The sequence below is a fragment of the Pieris napi genome, chromosome 13 (genome assembly GCF_905475465.1).
Source record: "Pieris napi chromosome 13, ilPieNapi1.2, whole genome shotgun sequence".
In the NCBI taxonomy this organism is placed as follows: domain Eukaryota; kingdom Metazoa; phylum Arthropoda; class Insecta; order Lepidoptera; family Pieridae; genus Pieris; species Pieris napi.
Window position 1 is genome coordinate 9,861,363 of NC_062246.1, and position 14,156 is coordinate 9,875,518.

At 32.4% G+C, this 14,156-nt stretch overlaps 1 protein-coding gene and 1 non-coding gene across 2 annotated transcripts; one reads left to right on the forward strand and one right to left on the reverse strand.

The window, feature by feature from the left end:
• The first annotated feature begins 23 nt into the window (after window positions 1–23).
• Window positions 24–12,964, forward strand: LOC125055622 (DNA-binding protein Ets97D). The gene is made up of 11 exons (XM_047658086.1): window positions 24–317; window positions 928–1,029; window positions 1,249–1,367; window positions 2,515–2,671; window positions 3,251–3,434; window positions 6,832–6,957; window positions 8,143–8,216; window positions 9,353–9,435; window positions 10,529–10,667; window positions 11,321–11,474; window positions 12,630–12,964. The coding sequence occupies exons 1-11, from the start codon at window positions 176–178 to the stop codon at window positions 12,733–12,735; spliced, it is 1,386 nt and encodes a 461-aa protein (XP_047514042.1). The 5' UTR covers window positions 24–175; the 3' UTR covers window positions 12,736–12,964.
• Trnav-uac lies at window positions 1,633–1,705 on the reverse strand. The gene has a single exon. It is a non-coding gene; the product is annotated as a tRNA-Val (tRNA).
• Window positions 12,965–14,156: the final 1,192 nt, after the last annotated feature.

Consider the following 14,156-nt stretch of genomic DNA (forward strand, 5'->3'; position numbering starts at 1 on the left):
ATGTCATTCAATTCATGGTTTCCCGTTTAGCGCACGCGGAAGTGGACAATCAATTTCCTTTTCCTATAATTTTTCAAATAAACATTTGTTAAAGTTCGTGAGAACTCAAAAATTGTTTTGAAAATTTGTTTTTTGTTCTAAATACTCGCGGTTACTTTAATTCGTGTCTGATAAAATGGAAGTGACGGACTTAAATGAATTGCTGAGTGTGCGTTCAATTAAAATGGAAACGGGAAATAATTTCGTTGATGACGAAAATGTTGACGACGGTGATGCCTTATCTATAATTCCCCAATATGTAACAGAGTCAGACTTGGGTACGTAACAAGTATTACTGCTAAATATGTAGGTACCACTCTTCTATTGTACACCAAGGAGGTACCCGAAAGATAACATAAATACTTTACAAGGTCATTTGTGTTTAGGTATATTTGTAAACTAATGGTTTTAAACTTCAAATACTAGTAACTTACAAGAAAAGTGCATAGTATTGTTTTCATAATGTTCACTTTCGTAAGAAAGTTATGAAATATAAAAATGGAAGCTATATTACAAGAATATAATCAGCATTATATTTCAGAAATTAACTTTTGTATCCAAGCAAAAGTAAGAAGTATACTGTGATACTGTGACAAACCTTAATTTTTCTAAATAAAAATGATTTGATTGGCCTATTAAATAAAACTTATGACAGCTGAAACTTTTAAACTAACTAATATATTTATCAAATGTCATACCTAAACATTCTTATAATACTTAAATTAATTATAAACAATTAATAATAAATAAGTAGCTAATGAATGAGACTTGCCAAAAGAAGCATTAAAACAAAATATATGGCTTTGTTGTCTCCAACAGAATGTATTTGACAATAAAAGTTTATCTGTTAATAGTAATCCTAATATTTTCCTGGTTTTGTTTTTTAAGGTCTAATTCAAACTGGTTCAGAGATCTTAGAAGCTGCACCACTAGAAGTCTTTGCAGATACACCAGAAGATGAAGATGCTCTTCCCGGCACAGATACTTTTGGTAATATTATCTTGGCCGCACATATTATTACAAATTTATGTTTGTAGATGAAGTTTAAATAATATTTCATTCAATATACTTATTTGTATGTTACTGTGTATAGGTAAAGAAGAGAAGAGGTAACCTCTACTGAAATTAAGAATTTATCAAATTATATGATACTTTTATATAATTGTAACAGTATAAGCACATAATAGATGTACCGGTTATAATTTTCAGAAGAAATAGTACAAATAATGGATATTAGAACAAGGTTGTCACAGTTAAGGACAATGCTGGAGCAAAGACTGAATTTAAATCTATCTGATTATACTTTTTGGCTGCAAGATGCAAAAATGGTAAGTGTACAATGAATTTTTGTTATATTTATCTGCATTGTCAAAGTGTATCAAGAAAATTTTTTTTTTTTAATATTGTTATAAATATTATTTGATATTGTTATCGTCCTATAACTAGTCATAATACAATATTAAATAAATGTTCATTGAGCTTGAAAATAAAATATAAAATTGAATTTTATAATAAGCATACATTTATTTATAAATTTATTGAATACAAATATACAATAGTGGTTAAAATTATGAATAAAAAAATAAAAAGATATGATTCCGGCCAGGATCGAACTGGCGGCCTTCTGCGTGTAAAGCAGATGTGATAACCACTACACCACGGAACCAGTTACAAGAGTCACCAAATGTCGTAATATATTAAATTCACTCACTGATTTAAGTCAGTTTCCGTAAACCAATTAGTCATGAATAGATAACTATTGTCTCATTTATATACGAAAATTCATATTAATAAGAAAATTCAAAATTATTTCCTATTTTATTTACCACCCAGTAAAAGTAACCGCCATACTTTGTCCAACAAATTATCTTTATATTACATTACTTAATATAGAAAAAAAAATTACTTAGTATTATAAAAAGGTGCAATGCCGCTTCGAAGTTTGGAGAAGATAGGAGATAGTAGGGGTTTTTGTATGTGTTTACTATTGTGTAATCTATTTCTTCACTTCAACTGGTTTTAGGCCAGGGCAACCAGGGCTACAGCCCCGGGGCCTCCGTCGTAGAGACTGGAGGCCCGAAAAAAAAATGTTTTAAATTCCGACTACTTAACAACTTTTCTTTTAATATACTTTTGTTAGTTAATAACCAAAATAATCTACTTGGTTTCACAATGAATTTTTGATTGAAAAAATCGACTGAAAAATATTGTTCATTTTACGAGGTATTTTTTCGCCCAAAAAGGGCAGTCATGCCCATGGACACCAATTTTTAGTTGGTGCGTTGCCGGCCTTTGAGGGAGGAATACACTCTAACTTTGAATAGTTGAAGATCGCATCTCTCAGGCCGAAGACACCGGAAGTCGATTCCACAGTTCGCTAGTTCGCAAAAGAAAAAACTTGTGACTCAAAATATGAATTACGTTATTTAACTATTATAACTCTTCATTAACCTTGACTGAGAATGTAATTTTCAGTTGGAGAGCCACAAAACACTAGTTGAACAATGTATAAGAGGATCTGGCGTTGTTCAAGTGAACATACAACTTCACCCGGCTCAGAAAAAGATTAATATCGTCGATGTATTAAAACCTGATGATGAATTGCTCCAATTACCGACGGTTGAAGATGACCGTAAGTTGTACTGTCAAAATATTTTATTTAAAAGAGTAGGAAACTCGTTCACAAGAGTTGCTCTTCAGCGACTCTCATGCCTGAGGGAGAGAGGAGAGTGAGATGGAGCTGTGCACCAATGGGCTTTCTAGCTCACTTGACATGTGTCAGACAGAAGGCTTATCTACTTGTCTATGCAATCTGTGGTCAAGACCTTTACCATTATTAGAAAATGCTCACAAGACCGTAAAGACTCCTGGCTGTTCAAACCTATTTCTAATAATATATTAAAATTGTGTGTTTAATTAGTTTATACATTATAAGAGCTCCGTTAATAAAGACGTATTTTATTTTCGTATTGGCTTAGTACTGTATGTATTTTTACGAATAGACCAGCGTTTCACCTTAGTATGATTTTTTTAAATTTTTAGTAGGTAGCTTACAAACATATGGAACATTTTTAGGTTAATTTATTAATTTTGGATTTGGATTTTTTAAAATACAAATAAATTTATCAATCCTGCATGGGCCGTAATTATATTCTCTTAACTCTGTAGAACAGAAAATCGACGATATTTATAGCTTTATTAATAATTTCAGTCGAAACAGAATCAGTCCCAATACCAGAAACGCACGTAGCTGAGGAGGTAGAAACTGTTCAGGAAATGGAAACTAATGAGGCGGAGGTGTCTCCGCCACACGCGGTAGCTGTGAAGTGGTTTGTGGATGAACACTTCAAATCTGAACACGCTAAGGCGAAAATACCAGATGATCCTTTAAATTGGTGAGATATTTGGATAGTACCCTCAATTTTAAGCTACCCTCATTAAATGTGAATGGCATAATTTTTTTCTTATGCCATATCATATAAAATAACAGTTTTGATTTCTAGAAAGACTTAGAATTTCAGTTTACTTTCATACGAGAATAACTTCCTAACTTAAAAATTTAAATTTGACAGTTTACAATTGAAACTCGACACTTGATATTTAAGTGCCCTGTAAACGATCAAATTGTTTGTCAAATTTTACGTGTTTGTCAAATTATTTGATAGTGTACTGCTGTGTTTGACGCGTTTGTCAAACAATCTACGTGTTTGTCGTGTTTGATGAAAATCTGGATTGATGTCGAGTTTGAAACAAGATCTCACTCGTTATATTGACATCATGGAGGACGCTACGCTCAGTGACAATATGAGTGTCAATATTACTAACATAGAATTTATGTTGCATTTCATATCTGTTTATCGTGATTTTTTTTATTTTTAGTAAACCTATGTTATTTTGTATATCTTTTAGCAAGAAATAAAAGGCTTTTTATTTTATTTTATTTATTGCTTCACAAGTTTCAATGATAATGTTGCTCAATGTTCGAGGTGCAACGCAGGCTTGAAATTTTAAGTCTTCGAAATCATCGCCGCTAGCCAGATACCTCAAAGTTATTGATAACCTTTGAGAAGCTGGTATAGATTTCCGCATAACTGTGTCCTTTTTTTCAATACGAGGATGGAGTATAGTCAGTAAATCTTCAAAAGTTTTATGGTCCATGCGCAGGAAGTTTGCGTAGTCTTTAGGTTCAGTGCGCAATATTTCCCGTAGCAAATTCTCGTATTTATCTCTTAATTTCAACCATTCTCGACTCCATCGTCTTCTTTTTTTTGTCTTGATGCACAGTGCTAGAGTCAATGCCATAAATGCGTCATCTGAATTACTCGCGCTCGGCACGGCGCCGTCACGTCACGAAAGGAGAATCTACTAGAAATTTAACAAATTTGATAGATATTTGGTTTGATCGTCTAAGCTATTGTTTGATGAAAACGTGAAGTTTGACAAACAAGTTTGTCAAGCAAATTTGATCGTTTACAGGGCACTTTAGACCAGTGCAGATAGCCTTTAAAATAAATAAAAAGTGAAAAAAATTACAGTAGGATGAAACCCATTAGAAAAGCAGGGGAATATGATCAAAATGATAGGAAAAATAAATTACGGTCGATCTGAGGTCGGGAAGGGGTAGGGGGGGAGTTTTAAGGGTAAAAAAACGGTTTATCACGATTTCCGGCAAAACTACAAGTCCTATCGAAGAAAGTTAAATGGCAAAGTTGGAGGTAATAAAAAGATCTAAAACTTTTGTATTCACACATTTTTCACATAACCTCAAAATTTATGTGAAAAATTCAAAAAACCAAGTTTTTGATTTTTTATTTTTATCTTTAACAAAAATATTTTTTTTTAACGAAATTTGGTGAAAACTTACCTTTCTATGTCCCAAATACACTGTAATTTATTTGATTAAAAATATTTATTTGTTCACCTTATTTTGAATTAATATCGAAAAAACACCCTAATTTTCAATCGAAAATTCTGACGTCAAAATTTCACCTTTTTTCATAAAGTTGGTGTGCTTTCAGTTCGTTGAAATCTCTACTTTCCTATGGTAAAAAAATACATATATATTGCCATAGTAAATCTTCTCAGAAAACGCAAAAAATCGTATGCAGTAACGCCCAGACCTGTCATCCCCTTCCTTACTTCTCTATGAAATACGAAAATTTTAGCCCATCTAAAGGCTAAATTTTTTTTTTAAGTCACTCAGGTATATATAAGTTATCTTAAAATAGTAATAAATAGGCATCTGATTATAATTTAAAGAAGATTCATAGAGAAGTAGGGAAGGGGATGACAGGTCTGGGCGTTACTGCATACGATTTTTTGCGTTTTCTGAGAAGATTTACTATGGTAATATATAAATATTTTTTTACCATAGGAAAGTAGAGATTTCAACGAACTGAAAGCACACCAACTTTTTGAAAAAAGCTGAAATTTTGACGTCAGAATTTTCGATTGAAAATTAGGGTGTTTTTTCGATATTAATTCAAAATAAGGTAAACAAATAAATATTTTTAATCAAATAAATTACAGCGTATTTGGGACATAAAAAGGTATGTTTTCACCAAATTTTGTTAAAAAAAAAATATTTTTGTAAAAGATAAAAATTAAAAACCAAAAACTTGGTTTTTTGAATTTTTCACATAAATTTTGAGGTTATGTGAAAAATGTGTTAATACAAAAGTTTTAGATCTTTTTATTACCTACAACTTTGCCATTTAACTTTCTTCGATAGGACTTTTAGTTTTGCCGGAAATCGAGATAAACCGTTTTTTACCCTTAAAACTCCCCCCCCCCTACCCCTTCCGACCTCAGATCGACCGTAATTTATTTTTCCTTTCATTTTGATCATATTCCCGTGCTTTTCTAATGGGTTTCATCCTACTGTAATTTTTTTAGGTTTCAAAAATTATCGGCACTGGTCTAATTTGTTCTGCTGTTCATATATTTTTTTTTGTTCTGCGCGTTGAAAACGTATTCTATATATATATATTTATATTTATTTACTTATTCTTAACCTATACAATAATAATAAATACAAATTAATTATATATTGAAAATTAAAACAAATTTAAAAAGTTTCGTTCGTCACAGTGCAGTGTACCTTTAATGCTGGCAGCATTTTCTCACTGTATTGTGTTACTTTTTCAAGCGAAGATATCACTATAACTTTATGTCTTAATTAGGCAATTCCTTATTTATTAAAATTGCCAAATTTAAGATCTTAAATCATCATTTTGTTTCTCCGGGAATCATTCCTAAAACCCCATGAGCTATATGCATTAATCTCTTTGTTGGAGGTAGTGCAGTATAATATGTTTATCATATAATAATGCATAATATATATGTATGTAGTAAATATACCTAATAGGTTTTTGCAAGTACAAAAGTTCTTCCTAGCTGAGCACGACTGTAAGCGAAATTTAAATAGTATTACAATAACTTCGCGTTCATACCGAGCAGAGCAGTGTTGGCCTAGTAGCTTTAGCGTGCGATTCTCATCCCGAGGTCGTAGGTTCGATCCCCAGCTGTGCACCAATGGACTTTCTTTCTATGTGCGCATTTAACTCTCGCTCGTACGGTGAAGGAAAACGTCGTGAGGAAACCGGCTTGCCCTAGACCCAAAAAAGTCGACGGCGCGTGTCAGGTATTGACAAATGATCATGAAACAGGTACAGAAATCTGAGGCCCAGACCTAAAAGGTTCAGACCTGGTATGGATTAGTTAGAGACACCTAAAAGAGATCTATTGACTCAAGTATTTTATTTCTTGTTAATAAATATAAAATAAATTCAGGTCGGTACAACACGTCAAGCTCTGGATACAATGGGCCGTGCGACAATTCAATTTGACAGGTGTAAAACTCTCCGCGTGGAATATCACCGGACGGGATCTTTGTAATATTACACATTTGGATTTTAAGTAAGTCTGTTTTTTATAATATATCATTTATTCTTATAGATTAGTTAAGAAATTAATTAAAAATTAAATAATTTTCACTACATTTGTGTCGGATGTCGAAGAGATCGGATCCTCTACTACAGCTATATTTCTTAACGCATTTATAAATATATGTGTATAAGTGACAATTTATTATTTCTAAAAAGGTAATAGACATCAAATATTTCCCAGGAACAGGTTTTATTGGAAAATCTAACTGTCGTTTCTAGTATGTTATTTATTTAAACCTTCCCTGTACTTTCACAAACATTTAAATATCATAATTAGCCAAATTGATACAGACCTTCTCGAGTTTTAACAAAACAAACGAACAGCAATTACTTTATATAACGTTACAGAGAAGAACATGCAATAAATTCTCAACCACCAAGATTCCGGCATTTGTCAATTGTTTTAAAAAATGTTTGTATGGATCTACTACCATCACGGTCCTCATTAAATCTTAAAGCATATAGTAATAAAAAAAAATTGTGTGTACACGCGTTAGAAGTTAGATAAAAAAAACTTCTTTGATAAAAGTTAGATAAAAGTCTTTTTAATTTTTTTATCTTTCGCTTTATTCTAGGTTTGTAGAAAAAACGACACTAACAATATCAAAAAGGTATTTAATACATTGAAAGTTTTATTATAACGCATTATCTAGTTAAATAAAGTTTAATTAAATATAACAAAAAAATATTTCTACATAGTTAAAGAAATGGAAATTTTTTTCAAATGTTGACCATGCTAACTTCAGGGGGTCGGTTTTTTTGACGGTGTGCGCTCGTATCGTAAAAATATACTCTCATCATTTTCCCTAACGCGCCAAAAGAAGTATAACTTCAAAAAGTAATAAGACCTGATTTTATTACTTAAAACAAAAGACGTCGATCACGTATTTCGTTTGATTGTGATTGGTCGAACGGAACGACGAATCGTGTCCAATTGGACTAGTATGAAGAAATTGTTGCCTTTCGTCTGACCACAACATCGTGACATTTTTTATATTTCCTTGGGGAAATGCGTTATGCATACCCGCCGGGGCGCGACTGCCTTGTAAACGAGGGTTATGTGGGACTCGCTATTGTATATACCCTATAACATTTATGTATTCTTATTCTTCTATAATATTCTTATTCTTACTAAGCTCTTTGTCCTTTTTTGCAGAGAAAAAGTTCCATCCGATCCAGGTGATCTATTTTGGACGCATTTAGAACTTTTAAGGAAATGTAAATTTATTGGTGAGTACAAGAATATTATGATGAGCATTTCTAAAGGCAATTTTTGCCGCGCACCACCACTATGTGGAACCACCTGCCCACTGAAGTATTTCCGAGCCAATTCGACTTAAAGTCCTTCAAGAAAAAAGTCCACCAATTTCTCAAAAAGCCGGCAGCGCATTTACGTGCCTTCTGGCAGTGTGAGTGTCCATGGGTGGCGGTATCACTTATCACCAGATGAGCCTCCCGCGCGTTTGCCACCTGTAACATAAAAAAAATATTATTTAATATTTAGAATTTTACAGTTTCACCCAGATTTGTTACCCTTTCATCTTTAAACTATAGACAAAAATACTTGGGCCACCTGGGCCCTTACTCTGAAGCTATGTTTCTATTATTGGATAAACCCTGTACAAGGATATTTAATTAAATATATATATATAATTTTTGCACAGTTCCTCAACTCAGCACAAACTCTTCTTTAAACTATATTCAATTTTCATACATTTAACTTGTCATTTATTAAACGAATACAAATTATATTTATTCAAGTATAATATGGCCTGAAGTTAATTCGAATTCGATGTAAAATTCACGTTAGCAAATTGCAGTGTCGGTCTCTTTTTATCACAGCGTAAACGCAGTCTGTCAGAAAGAAGAACGAAAGAAGAAGACTAACTACCTTAGTCAAAACACTTTCATACTTTTTATCTTATATATAAAATTCTCGTGTCACAATGTTAGTTACCATACTCCTTCGAAACGGCTTGACTGATTTTTATCAAATTTTATATGCTATTCAGTAGGTCTGAGAATCGGCTACTATCTATTTTTCATACCCCTAAATTATAAGGGGTGTCCACCCCAAAATATATATATATTTTTATTGACATTTTTTTTTGTTTTTATCTTTTTATGATACACCATACAAAAATACATATAACCCCTAATTTTCACCCCTCGACGAACAACCCCTATTTTTATTATAGTAGATAGTTATTTTTATTGAACTAAAAATTTTTTTCCTAGAAATAATATACATGGCAAAACGACGTTTGCCGGGTCAGTTAGTTAATGATATATTATTTTCTACTTGGAAGGTTGGAATAAAATATGTTTTAACATATATTGCTGTAACAAACTGAATTGTTTTACAGCTGTGATACAAAATAACGAAGCGCCTCAAACCAAAGAAGTATTAGGAACTCCACAATGCGCTATCAAGAGGAAACCGAATAAGGTAAACGTTTTTACATATTACTAGCAGATCCGAAAGACGTGGTCCTGTACAAACGTCGCAAACAAATCTAATCACTACAACATGGAATTCATAAAATTCGGTTTAACCGTTTTTAATAAAAATGACGCACAGAAAATGATATATGTAGCAGATTCAACACGATTAATAATTACAAAATTGGTCTCACTACCGTCCGACATTATTACTTAATATTTAGTAGAGCAACTCAACTCAAGTACTCAACGATCGATTCTACGCACTACTGACAAATTGACTTTGGCATATTGACAATTTACCTGTAAGATGTCTATGATATTACGTGGTGTTGCCATTCCTATAAAACACATGACGTCGTGTTCTTTTATCTCTGTTCATAATCTCTGACATATATATTATATTAACTGTTTGTCGCGGCTTCGCTGGACATTTGTTTGATAATATATATTCTTTAGGCTATGTTTCATCTGGGATAATTTAATTTTAATCGTGAAAGAATTCAAATCAAACCAGTGGAAACAGTTTTTTTTTAAATCTAAAATCTGTACTTTAGTTTTTCTTTCTAGATCTCTTTCTGACAAATTATGAGAGTGAAAGAGAGAGATAGAGTACCTTCATCAATAAGACTAAATATTTTTTTATAAATAAGTAGGTCTAAATGAATTTATAGCAGTGTTGGTCTAGTGGCTTAAGTGTTAGACACCTATCTCTGTAGAGTTTTACTATATAAGTGAGCAATAAGCACATGCTCCTTCAATGAAGGCAAACATCGCATCGCAAACAATGACACGTGTCAGACAGTAGGCTGATCATCTACTTGTCTATGAAATAGATTAAAGAAACGGATGCCAAGAGGCCAAGCCTACTAGGGTTGTAGCGCCTCTAAATCATCTATGTTTCTATTATCTATGTTTAGAATAGTATAAGTGTAAATTATCCTATGTCATACCCGATTAATGAGTCAATTAACGCCCATTAATTTTTGTTGTATTCGATATCTTTTTAAATTTTGAAAAATTGTGTTCTTGATAAATTGAAATAAATAAAGAATTGAAATAAATATAAATTGATTAGATTAAAATGATTATGTTTTCAGGTAATAATATGTCCGCCAAATAGTGAAGACTGGTCCCGTATGTCGCCTAGAACGGGCAATAACGGGCAAGTACAATTATGGCAGTTCCTGCTCGAGCTGCTCACCAGTGCTGAACACTATGACCTTATTCGGTGGGAAGGTGAGTTTAACTCCGCGTTTGTATAAACTCGAACTACAATATTTGTCACAAAAAGTATTAAACATTAATATAAATTTGTATACTGTCAAATATATATTCGTCTCTTTCTTTTAACAGTTACTGAAAGAGAAAAACATATTTAACTTGATGCTACCTAATAGTAAAAACTTAAAGGTTCCTCCGTTAGATATTTAATATTTAGACATAAAAAATTCTCGTCTCATAGTAAATATTTTAGGTATATACGGTCTGAGATTAGTTTTTAAACTTTATGCTAAGTGTAAAGCCAAGTCTACCCTATTTTTTTAATATTCCATCTGTACCACCATTATTTAATAGCGATATTAGAACTGATAAAAATTACAATTATACTTTTCAGTACAAATAAGACATATTTTTAAAGATTTTTCCATGGCTTAGTGACAACCCAATGCCGCTATTTCATGTTGCGAATCTATGGCTAACTATTTACAGTTCTCTATTTTCCTTTGTTATACACATCCATAATGTCATGAGACAAAATCACTTTTCAAAAAGCGTGACCCACTAACGCCAAATAAATTTGTATGGAAATGGTCACGTGACGCGTTAGCTAATGTCATTACCATACTACTTCCAAGCTCCTGCTTTTAAACATCGAAACTTAATTCCAGGTACAAGTGGCGAGTTCAAACTTTTGGATCCCGAAAGAGTAGCGACGTTATGGGGTATACGGAAACACAAGCCGGCAATGAATTATGAGAAATTATCGCGCGCTTTACGATACTACTATGACGGGGACATGATCGCCAAAGTACCTGGAAAGAGGTATGTTATATGATATAGTTGTCGCTGTAAAGTAGTTAAATCAGAGAGTTAATTTAATCTCTAGACCCTTAATTATCGATAATCAATCAAGTCGCTAAAGTTCCGTCAGACAAGTGACTGAACGAAACGTTTAATGAGTTTCCTAAACGTTCCTAGACAACAAGACGCATTTCAACTTTTCAACTTTGGTAGGGTGACCAAGATATTTGATTGGAAAAAATATATATTGTCGTTTAATATTTCATTATTAATGAAAATGAATAGCCAATAAAAAAATATTTTTTTTGTTTTATGTTTCTTTAATTTAACATAACAAAACCTGCTCTGCTGCAGATATTTGGTACATTTGTTAAGTTCGGTTTACCTTTATTAATGGGATGTTAAGTATTATTTAATTTTTTTTTAATATTATATAATTTAATTAAGCTCACAAAAATTGTATGGGCGAGACAAGGCCTACAAAAAGGAACTATAAAATATCTTCATCAACAAAATTAAAATTAAGGATACAAATGAAAAATATGCTTATTAACACAATTAAAATTATTACCTTTCTTTTACTTGGGGAAATGCATTGCGCATACCCTACCGCGGTGCGTTTGCTTAATGCGAAAGGGTTATGTGGGACTCGCGATTGTGCATACCCACTAAAACCCCAAGGCGCCACGAACAATCGCCTTAGGCGGGATGCGGTAATTAAAATTATTACTAACCTAACCTAACCATTTAGAATAAAACAAAACACGGAATTTTCAAGCTCTCACGATCACACCGAAATTGTAAACAACATGTTTACAATTTCACCAAAGACCACAATTTGAAACAAAAAACCACTGTCACAACATACCAACGTTTGCCAAAAGAACAACGTCGTGACCGCCATCTTGTTTTACATTACTAATCCACACGCTGGCTTTCGGTCAGACAGATAGTTAAACGTTTTCGACGCTGCTTTATTTAAATCAAAACGCTAGCGAGTTGATTGAATATCGATCTTTAATTAACTGTCTAGAGATTCAATTAACTCTCTGATTTAACTACTTTACTGCGACATAGTCACTAATACATAATCTGAAATGGTTTTCTAAATCTTGTCAAATAACCTATCTACTCTTATATCGTTGCTATATGTTTATTGTTTATATGTGTATGCAGGTTCGTCTACAAATTTGTCTGCGATTTACGGCAATTATTAGGATACGATGCGGCAGAGCTGGCAGAATTAGTTAAGGAGCTACACGATACAATGACAAACTCATAAGGTTTACTCACGTTAAAATTGTTACCGATGTTATGTTTGGTTAAGTTTTTTAAATGTGTTCGGTTCTGTTTGCGATATATTTATATAACAATACTATAAAATTCACAAATTGAATAGAAAATAAAGAGAAATGCATAACAGGAGCATAAAAGAAAGATGATGTCTTGTCGCGTTTGATTGTGAATGGTCAAAGGTTACGGAATAAATATACCAAAAAATAATGATATAATATGATTATTAACAAATTTCGTATTTAAAAAATTATTTTGCATTCGTCTCTTCCCTAACCTATCGCTTTTCGGGTGCAGAAGTGAAAACAGTTAAGTTGCGAATATTTTGCGGAATTTGTGACTGATTCTAATAATAATTATTGGATCAATTTTAAACTTTTATTACATTAAAACTGTTTATGTCTGTGTCCAAACAACTTTTTTTTCCACAATATGTTTGGTCTACAGTGTTCTGGAACATGTAGGCCTCTTCTAGCTCTGTCCGCTTGTTTCTATCTCTGGCAACTCTATGCTATACAGTACCCTGTACAGACAAAAAAGCTATAATATTTTTTTCAAAAATCAAAAGTCGAAAATAATTTATTCATGCAGGTAACACAATGTACACTTATGAACGTCAAAAAAGAAATATACATTAAATGCTTCTAATTTTACATTTACTGCCAGTTCTCAAATCAAGGGCATAGAACGGAAGAGAATAACTGGCAATAAACTCTCTGCCACTCTTTTTAATCGCCAAGTTTTTTGTTTTACACAACGTTTGTAAGGAGCTGCAACCATTACACCATGTTCCACATGACATCTTAAGTAATAAATAATAAGAAAATAAATTAGATAAAGAAAGATTTGTCCTCTATCAGCAGAAGGCATGGTGAAATAGGAGCACGCACTTACATTCTTGTGGGAACAACACGCATATTCTATGTTTGATGACAAAAAATGATAGTTTCCATTATTTCCTAGTGAGTTTGTATGAAAGTGATTTTTCTTCAAACTCTGTGCATGCTGGGAAATGTGATGAACTCATAATCTTTTAGTTAGACCAATCACAGTCGAATTTAATACGATAGCTGTTCGTACCAAGACTCAAATCGAAATATATACAAAGTTAATTTCGAAAACGCTTTAACTCTACCTGATTATTGTAAATATTGTTAATTATTATAGGTTTATTAATGGACAAATGCATGATCATTGTTCATCCTCGATATTTGTGTTAAAAATGATATCCGAGTAGACTTTATCATGACAACTCTGGAAAATTTTGTATAGTTTAATCGATACGAATTCTTGTGATGTGACGTTGCCGCATTCAAGGTATTGGGTCCGTTATGTCAAAACCTAATTAGTTTTTGACATATAGTGTAAACTCTTTATAACGAATTTCAAGGCACCGACCAATTTTATTCG

Bases quoted from the DNA above. Each gene is read 5' to 3' on its own strand.
- LOC125055622 (XM_047658086.1), top strand. From the start codon at position 176: ATGGAAGTGACGGACTTAAATGAATTGCTGAGTGTGCGTTCAATTAAA. The intron at 318-927 runs GTACGTAACAAG...TTGTTTTTTAAG, and splicing joins TGTAACAGAGTCAGACTTGG to GTCTAATTCAAACTGGTTCA. The intron at 3,435-6,831 runs GTGAGATATTTG...AAATAAATTCAG, and splicing joins CCAGATGATCCTTTAAATTG to GTCGGTACAACACGTCAAGC.